Below are 8,712 nucleotides of genomic sequence, written 5' to 3'. Positions count from 1 at the left end.
AAAAAAAAAAAGGCAGAAAAACTCAAATTATAAAAAAAAAAAAAAAAAAAAAAAAAAAAAAAGAAAAAAAAAAAAGAACAAAGAGCTTGTGTAATGAATTCATCAATGCACAAATTTGCATCCAACAACCTCCCAGTGCAGAAAACACTCACTTTAATCACCAAAATTGAATTTGACAAGCTAACAGGAGGGAACAATTTTCATCTTCATTTTTTATTTTTATTTTGAGCTACACATTTTTTCAGGTAATTGGCATTTCAAGAAATATTCGAATATCAAACAAACAAACAAACTCATAATACTTTCAAGAGCTGGACTTCAAAAACTAAAGGCTCCTTTGCATGAGACAAAAGGCTACGTCGAGGACCAAACTGCAACCAAAAATCATAAACATAGGCTAAATTTCAGATTAATGGCAAAGGTAGATTTAAGTGTCATACAGAACATGAGCAAACATGAAATATTGAATGTAAACAGCATCGAGAAAACTAGATATATATTTTAAAGAAGAAGAAAACATAGTAAGAAATATAAAATGCATCAAGAAAACCGGATATATATTTTAAAGAAGAAGAAAACATAGAAGAGAAGAATCATATTGAAGTTTGAGAACAGAAAAATTAGATGGAGACCTCTTCAGGAATTGGTTGCAAATTTTCGCTAATATATCCTACAGAAGGAGGTACCAGTGCTCTTCTCTTCCCTGAAAAATGTCCATAGAAGTTCAAGTGATTGATATATTGTGGGTTAAAACCAAAAATTGATATATTGTGGGTTAAAACCAATCTTGCCAAATATATAGTGAAGTTTCACTTTGGTCAGCTAACTTCTTTTCTTCCAACTTCTCTGTTAATATACTAAACTTTGATATTAATATGCCAGACAGAATAGCTGAAACTGGCTTGAAAAATCATTAGTTTTTTTTTTTTATATTTTAAATGCTATGGAAAAGTGCTTCACAATTCAAAGTTTAGTGATCAAAGTGAAATGTCACGTTAACGATGAAAGTGAAATTTGGCTTAAAGTTCATGATCCAACAAAGATACTAACCTCCAGCTTTCATTCCTATCAATACGTCCTTCAGACCTTTTATCATCTGTCAAAACTATAAGAAGATTATAAGCAGGCTAGATACTAAATTTTAAACTTGGATATAAATCGATAACAAATTAATGATCTAATAAGTATTTTCACATTACTAATTACAAGTTTTTGTAGTGGTTCCTTTCTGCAAGTGGGATTACCTGGTTTCTCAACTTACATATTCATTATTTTATTGAGAATGACAATAATATTAAACAATGACACCGAGTGGAAGAAGAGTAAAACTTATCCTGCTTATTAGTAAAATTTATTAAAGGTAAACTTTTTAATCTTAGCCAAACATGCTAAAACCAGTTCTGCTATAAGTTCTTTATACTCCACCATATGAGGAGTGATCTTGCTAACCTGCCTATCATCCAGCGAAATTACAACTGGAGCACTTTCTCCGCTAAATTGATCCACAGTGCTGCATGAAGCATAAAATGAGTATAGGTAATATGCATAATGTAATGTAGGATGGATTAGTAGATAAAAGAATGGACAACATATATTCGAAGTCATGTTGAATCCTTAGAATTTCCAAGCAGGATATAAAATCATACCTATGAACAAAGTATCCATTCGATCGCCGACATACATAATTAAATTCTACTACATCGCCCTCTTGAGCTTCTTTTCCTTCCCCTTCAAGGATGTCTTTAACAAATAACCAGAAATTTACATCAGACATTATAAATGAACACCACAATTTTAGAACTTGGGATGGCACTTCCATATGCCTTTAATATTACCTGCAATGAATTTACGACATCAACTTTAAGAATTACTTACCTTGTATCCTCACTCCATTTCCTAGCTTCAGAGTCCTGGATAAATTCAGAGTAGCAAAATATAAGAACTAATGACAGTACCCAGTACTAGAACTACAACCTCTACATATATTGTTGCCCTTGAATGAGCAACATAAAAGCAGAAAACACGTGCAAGAAACAGTTACCTTATCACTTCAGGTTCTTGCATCTCCTGCACTGGTGCAGCTAGAACGGCACACACATTTCTGAAGATGAGATTAACTCCTATCAGATGCAAAATTGACCGTCTTGGCTCCATTTTATCTACAAAAGAAGGCAATTTGTATTCCAAGTTCTTTTGCACAGCAACCTTGAATTCCTTTGGTTTTGTGACCCTGTAGTCTTGAAAAAGGTCTCAGGTCAGGTTATGCCTTCTGTAATGGGTGTCTGCAACCAAAATATCACTAAAAAGCATAAAAATGATTTGCATCTTTCTATGCCAACTTTGATTGAGTTTTACACGGGTTTTGAAAGTGCTAAGAATGAGAAATTCATGCCTAGTGATGCCAATTTGTCATAGCTTCTCATGACTACGTTTCATATTTGCATTTGAAGTTCAAACTTATGCTATAAATTGTATTCATGAGATACACAACCCAACAGAATTTCTAGCCTGATTACAAAAGAAAGCCCCACAAAATACAACAATTACTCAAATTCATGTAGAGGTAGCAGTCTTTACCCTATTTTCTGATTAAGATTCAGACATTTTCAACTATACTTGTTAGTAGACTTTTTTCAACTCAAAATCTAATAGCAATCAACATATGACTAAGCATCATCTTTAATTTAACCCACTTAGATTGGCCTCCGAGATAATAACAAGTGCAGCATGTTTAAGACAAGACTTTAATAAATTCATATAGTCCTTCCTAATAATTTAAGCTTCTAGATGAGGTGGTAAACATGGTTTCAAACCAAGCAAAATCTAGGTTCAAATCTCGAGGTCGCTCATTTATGTAAACTTTGATCATGTTATAGATGTATGATTTAAAATTGAATCCAGCCTACATGTAAGATGGCGTGTTGAACACAAGATTTATACGAATACATATGGCATCTCCCTAGTATCTTAACATTTTATAGTGGTTGATGCAACCCACAAAAAGTAGACATCCGTGGCCTTCAAGGACCATCCCGGTACCAAAGCATTGATCAACCCTCCGGTTAAAATTCCAGATACTAGTAGTACAAGTTCACGATATTCCTTGTGAAACGCGAGTTCCTAATGCTTTTTTTTTTTTTTTAAATATATATTCATGAGTTGATCGTGATCCATATTTTTAGGTTTTCATACAGGCTGCACAGTTAATTGCCAGTACATAATATAAGAATAAAGTTCAAAGTAAATCAAAAATTAATAAAAATCCCCGCTATGAAATCGACATGTTCTTACCAAAAATCTGCATAGCTATTGATGAACCCAGAAAATAAATATACTAAAAGAATGAGAAAAAAGCAATGCGAGTTTTCAAGCTGCTGGAAGATGCGGGCAATGGGTTTACCTTCTAAACCCGAAGAGACCCGGAAACTGTGTACAGATTTGAAAAGCAGGAACTACCATTTTCTAGGGAAACAGTTGCAGATAGCGGGAGATGAGATAAACGGATAAAATTGGCCCACCCATTAACGGATCCGGCTACGTGGACTTGAGGTACCCGCACGTCACTCGGACTTGAGAACAGTACGATCCGAACTGCTTAGGGCAATTTTTTTTTTCTAAATAAAGAGTGTGTTTAAAATAATAGATTTTTTTATTGATGAAAGTATGAAATAATTAAAGGGAAAAAAAATCATAAATCAGGTATTAAGTATCACCAAATTAATTTTCAGATCTTAAGATGCAAAAATCACGTAATTATTTATTAATTAAAAATATTTTATTAATTAAATATAATCCCTGTTTGGTTCTCATTCTTTTCTCATTAAAATGAAAAATATGATCGTTATTTATCACATCAAACCACCAAATTTGAATTTCTATATTTTTTGTGGGGTCCGTAACGATTATATTTTTTATTCTCATTCTTCCAAAAATAAGACAAAAACGGGGTCACAATTATATAATTATATGTTACAACTTATTTACTGATCACATATTATCAAATTAATTGATTACAGATTATTTCGAGACCACAAATTAAAAAATTTATGTCACAATTTATTTCATTGGTCACTGATGATCTCAGATCTTGTCAATCCCGAACTCGACCCATGAACCCCGATCACATCATAAACCCTAACCTCAATACCCCCTAAAAACACCAAAACAAGGTCGGGCATTTGAGGTCAGGGCACGTATGTCGACTCGTCTGCCTTTCTATACGATCTATGTGAACACTTATCCTACTTTGACTACAATCCATACCCTGTTAGACTCCTTCTTTGACTCAAATAGTGATTTGAATACTTGAGGTAAAACACTAACTCCTTTTCCTATGAGGATAAGGATCGTAACAGAATAAGTCCTTCTAGGACTCCACCGTTAACACCTATAAATACACAACATGTGCTCATTCTTGAGGTATGTTTTTTATTATCTTCAGTTTATAGTCTCACGCACTAAATTTCCTATCTGACTTAAGCATCGGAAGGGCGACGAACACACACCTCGTTGCCTTTGTTGCAGGTATTCAAAGACCATTCGTGTTCATCAGTCTGAAGTTCGATCATCAAGTTCGAGATCTTTTAGGTAATATTTTTTGGTAGCATCATGATGCCGTAATTCTAGTAAGTTCAATGGAGTCCATTGTAACGGACCTTGAACCTGATGCCACTTGTGGTACACCTGAAGTTCCAACCCCACCGTCATCATGGGCTGCATGACGGACTCGAGCCCGGGCATCTGCCATAAAGCCACCTTTAGGGGTTAGGGTATGTGACGGGTGCGAATTTCTTTGGCTTAACAATTGGGTTAATGTAGCCACCTGCTGACGAAGTTCCTCAAAAGCTTCGATGAAAACAACAGCTTGAGGAGGTGCTGGCATCTCCGACGATTGTTCTTGAGGGATATGGCATTCCTCAAGAGGAGGAGGGTTATCCGGGACGGATGAGCTCGCTGGAGGAAGACCTGAACGTATATTGACCATGGCTTTTGGTAGAATTATTTAAGAAGGGGTAGCAGCGGGTATGCAACAAAATACTCAGGCAGCAATAGGGTTCACCCCCAATACACCATTCACTCCAGAAGTCCTCTCGTATCCCCTTCCCAATAGGTTCAAGTATCCTCGGATAAAGGAGTACGATGGGATAACCGACCCCATCAATCGTCTCAATGTGTACACGGATATCATGAACTTACAGGTTGCACCTGATGCAGTAATGTGCAAGGCATTCCCCCAAATCCTCACAAACGCAGCCAGAGATTGGTTTTCCACATTGGAACCGAACTCCATCACCTCCTTCTCAGATTTGGCTGATAAGTTCTTCGCTTTCTTTGCGAGCAGCAAGCGAATCAGAAAGACAGCCACATCACTCATGCAGATGCGTCAAGGACCCAACAAAACACTGCGCAGTTTCATGACCAGGTTCAATAAAGAAAGGCTTCAAATCCCCGATCTACATATCACAGCCGCTGTCTCAGCTCTAGCATACGCCATTAAGTACGAAGCATTCAAGATGTCCTTGTCTAAGACCCCGTCGAAGTCAGTCACCGAGCTACTTACACGGGCTGAGAAGTACATCAATATGGAAGAAACCATGGCCCCAAAAAGGAAAGTTACCTCATCAGGAAGGTTGGATCAGAAAAGGCCGCATGAGTCCAGCTTGAAACAAGAGACACTTAGGGTCAAACCAAGGAAGGATCCACGTTCAACATCTTTTACCCATTTGAGTACTTCAAGGTCCAACATCCTGATGAAAATCAAGGACTCTAGGGAATTGAAGTGGCCTTCCCGATTGCGGTCTCTCCCCGATACTCGTGACAAGAGTAAATACTGTGATTTCCATAGAGATCACGGGCATACAACGAAAGACTGTCAGGCCTTAAAGTAGGAAATCGAAGCTCTTATAAAAAGGGGATTTCTGAGCTCTTACATTAGCAATGACAAGTGCTCGAGGAATAATCCGAACGAAGGCAAAGGCCCAGAAGATCGGGGAAACAAGCAACCAACTGCAGGCACTATCAATATCATTGTTGGAGGAACAGCCTCAGGAGGAGATTCTAGCAGCGCGTGTAAACAGTATGCCAGGTAGCCTCCAATCATCTCGAGACCAGATCTTGGCCGTACAAAGGACATCATTTTTGGAACGGATGACTTGGAAGGCATAGCGTTCTCTCATGATGATGTCCTTGTCATATCGGCCATCATCACCAACTTTGAAGTCAAGATAATTCTGGTAGATAACGAAAGTGCAGTAAACGTACTGTCTCATGAAGTCTTTGTTCAAATGGGGATCTCATCAGAGCAACTCAAGCCAATCAAAACACCCCTCCAAGGATTTGGAGGTGGGGTCATTACCCTGGAAGGTATCATCGGGTTACCCTTAACATTGAGGGTCGAAGGTAAACAGGTGACGCAAATCACTCCGTACGCCAATGGCTTACAACGCCACATTGGGAAGACCACTTCTCAACAGAATTCAAGTTATTGTCTCAACTTTCCATCTGGCTATGAAATTCCTTACTTCTAATGGAATCGGGGTAGTCCGAGGTAACCAAACGGTGGCCCGACAGTGTTATGTGACTAGTGTTCGAAAAAAAAGACGTCATGCAAGTTATAGAGCTCGAGCTCGAGCACGAAAATCACGGGAGGCTGGCTCCGGTGGAAGGATTGGAAGAGGTCGAGATCGAGCCTAGAAGAAAAGTCACAATTGGTCGGGGGTTAGATACTGCGGTCATGTCTGAACTCCTAAGTTGTCTCTCCCGCAACATTGATGTATTCGCTTGGAATGTTGAGGACATGCCTGGGATTGATCCAGAGGTTTCAGTACATAGACTTAACGTAGACCCGGAAGCAAGACCTGTGAAGCAAAGGAAGAGGCGGTTTGCACTAGAAAGACGAGAAGTCATAAAAGAGGAGATTGCTAAACTTGTTAACGCACAGTTCGTTCGAGAAGTACAATATCCCGAATGGCTTGCCAACGTGGTTCTTGTCAAGAAAGCTAACGAAAAGTGGCGAGTTTGCATTGAATTCACAGATCTGAATAAAGCATGCCTCAAAGACAGTTATCCCTTACCTCGAATTGACAATCTGGTAGATAGCACGTCAGGTCATATGCTATGCAGCTTCTTGGATGCTTTCTCGAGGTATCACCAAATTCTCATGGCAGAAGAAGATCAAGAGAAGACCTCATTCATGGCAGATTCAGCTATCTATTGCTACAGGGTCATGCCCTTCGGACTAAAGAATGCTGGAGCAACATATCAAAGGTTAGTGAACAAGATCTTCGCCAAGCTAATTGGGAAAACTGTCGAAGCATATGTAGATGATATGGTGGTTAAGAGCAAACAGTTGAATAGTCATGTTTCTGATCTAGAGGAAGTGTTTGCTACGTTACGGAGGTACAACATGAAGCTCAACTTGGTAAAGTGTGTGCTTGGGGTGGCATTTGGAAAATTCTTGGGTTTTATGATCACACAGAGAGGAATAGAGGCAAATCCTGATAAAATCTAAGCTCTGATAAGTATGGAAGCCCTTAAGTGCAAAAGGGACATTCAAAAGTTGACAGGTCGCATAGCAGCACTGAACATGTTTATTTCTCAGGCAACAAACAGGTGTTTCCCCTTTTTCAAACTACTTAGGGGAAATAAAGGGTTCGACTGGAACGAGAAATGCAACCTAGCTTTTCAGGAGCTCAAGCAGACATTATCAACGCCTCCAGTCCTTACTAAACCCGAACCCGGTGACACGTTGCTATTATACTTGGCCGTTTCTCAGAACGCAGTAAGCGGTGTCTTGCTAAAGGAAAAAGGAAGAGTTCAGCAATGTTTACTATGTAAGTGAAGTGCTCCTCGATGTAGAACACGATACACGCTTGCGGAATAACTCGCCCTTGCTTTAGTAATAGCTGCCAGAAAATTACGACCGTACTTCCAGTCACATCCAAATGTTGTGCTCACCAACCAACATCTCAAACATATACTTCAGAAGCCGGATATTTTAGGAAGACTGCTGAAATGGGCAATTGAACTCGGCGAATTTGACATAGAGTTCAAGCCACGACCTGCACTCAAGGCCCAAGCTTTAGCCAACTTCATAGCAGAGCTTACTCCGAGATCCTCAGAAACACCGGCTAAGGGCTCGAACTCGACCTTAGAAATATGGGAGATTTTTGTTGACGGAGCATCCAATAGCTCGAGCTCGAGGGCTGGTATCATCATCACAAGTTTGGACAAAACTACGGAGATACAATGTGCTCTCAGATTTGAATTCGAAGCTACCAATAACGAAGTAGAGTATGAAGTCGTTGTTATAGCCTTGGAACTCAAGAAAAATCTTGAGTGAGAGCGCTTCAAAGTTTTCAGTGACTCATAGCTAGTGGTCGGGCAAATCGAGGGGTCTTTCGAAAGAAAAGATGAAAAATGAGCTTATATTGTTTGAAAGTGCATGACCTCCAGAGGCAGTTCGTAAGTTGTGAAATTCTGAAGGTAGCCAGAGTCGAAAATGCCAAAGCTGATGCATTATCCAAACTCGTCTTCATGGGTGTGGACGGGCTCGATAGAATCGTGCACATCAAAATGGTCGTAGAACCAAGCATAGCTCAAAAGCCAAGTGTCATGGACATTGACCATGAGCCCTCCTGGATGGATCTGATAGTTGATTACATAAGTAACGGCACCATTCCTGCAGACCCTCCACTTGCCTTAAGCATTCAA

At 39.2% G+C, this 8,712-nt stretch overlaps 2 protein-coding genes across 6 annotated transcripts; one reads left to right on the top strand and one right to left on the bottom strand.

The window, feature by feature from the left end:
* Nucleotides 1-136: 136 nt before the first annotated feature.
* LOC111402495 (peptidyl-prolyl cis-trans isomerase FKBP16-1, chloroplastic) lies at nucleotides 137-3,566 on the bottom strand. Of its 5 annotated transcripts, none has more exons than XM_023030852.1 (8): nucleotides 3,401-3,566; nucleotides 2,042-2,230; nucleotides 1,876-1,910; nucleotides 1,647-1,740; nucleotides 1,450-1,510; nucleotides 1,051-1,096; nucleotides 633-703; nucleotides 137-371 (listed from the first exon to the last, which is right to left on the bottom strand). In XM_023030852.1, the coding sequence occupies exons 1-8, from the start codon at nucleotides 3,457-3,459 to the stop codon at nucleotides 294-296; spliced, it is 633 nt and encodes a 210-aa protein (XP_022886620.1). In that variant the 5' UTR covers nucleotides 3,460-3,566; the 3' UTR covers nucleotides 137-293. The 5 variants fall into 5 exon arrangements, with proteins under 5 accessions (XP_022886620.1, XP_022886624.1, XP_022886622.1 ...); XM_023030856.1 differs by having other exon boundaries at nucleotides 2,042-2,237; nucleotides 3,401-3,561; XM_023030854.1 differs by having other exon boundaries at nucleotides 2,042-2,282; nucleotides 3,401-3,477.
* A 1,458-nt stretch (nucleotides 3,567-5,024) lies between these two features.
* On the top strand, nucleotides 5,025-5,888 carry LOC111400743. Its single transcript, XM_023028129.1, has one exon. The coding sequence runs from the start codon at nucleotides 5,025-5,027 to the stop codon at nucleotides 5,886-5,888; it is 864 nt and encodes a 287-aa protein (XP_022883897.1).
* The last annotated feature ends 2,824 nt before the right edge of the window (nucleotides 5,889-8,712 follow it).

The sequence above is a fragment of the Olea europaea genome, chromosome 10, assembly GCF_002742605.1.
Source record: "Olea europaea var. sylvestris chromosome 10, O_europaea_v1, whole genome shotgun sequence".
NCBI lineage: Eukaryota > Viridiplantae > Streptophyta > Magnoliopsida > Lamiales > Oleaceae > Olea > Olea europaea.
Note: the sequence above shows the minus strand (reverse complement) of the source record. Positions and strands in the feature narration are given on the sequence as shown.

What these genes read in the sequence shown, in the direction of transcription:
- LOC111402495 (XM_023030852.1), bottom strand. Translation starts at nt 3,459, where the DNA reads ATGGTAGTTCCTGCTTTTCAAATCTGTACACAGTTTCCGGGTCTCTTC. An exon ending in GGTCTCTTCGGGTTTAGAAG is followed by an intron (nt 2,231 to 3,400) that starts GTAAACCCATTG and finishes TCAAGACTACAG; the next exon opens with GGTCACAAAACCAAAGGAAT. An exon ending in TTTCGCTGGATGATAGGCAG is followed by an intron (nt 1,097 to 1,449) that starts GTTAGCAAGATC and finishes TAGTTTTGACAG; the next exon opens with ATGATAAAAGGTCTGAAGGA.
- LOC111400743 (XM_023028129.1), top strand. Translation starts at nt 5,025, where the DNA reads ATGCAACAAAATACTCAGGCAGCAATAGGGTTCACCCCCAATACACCA.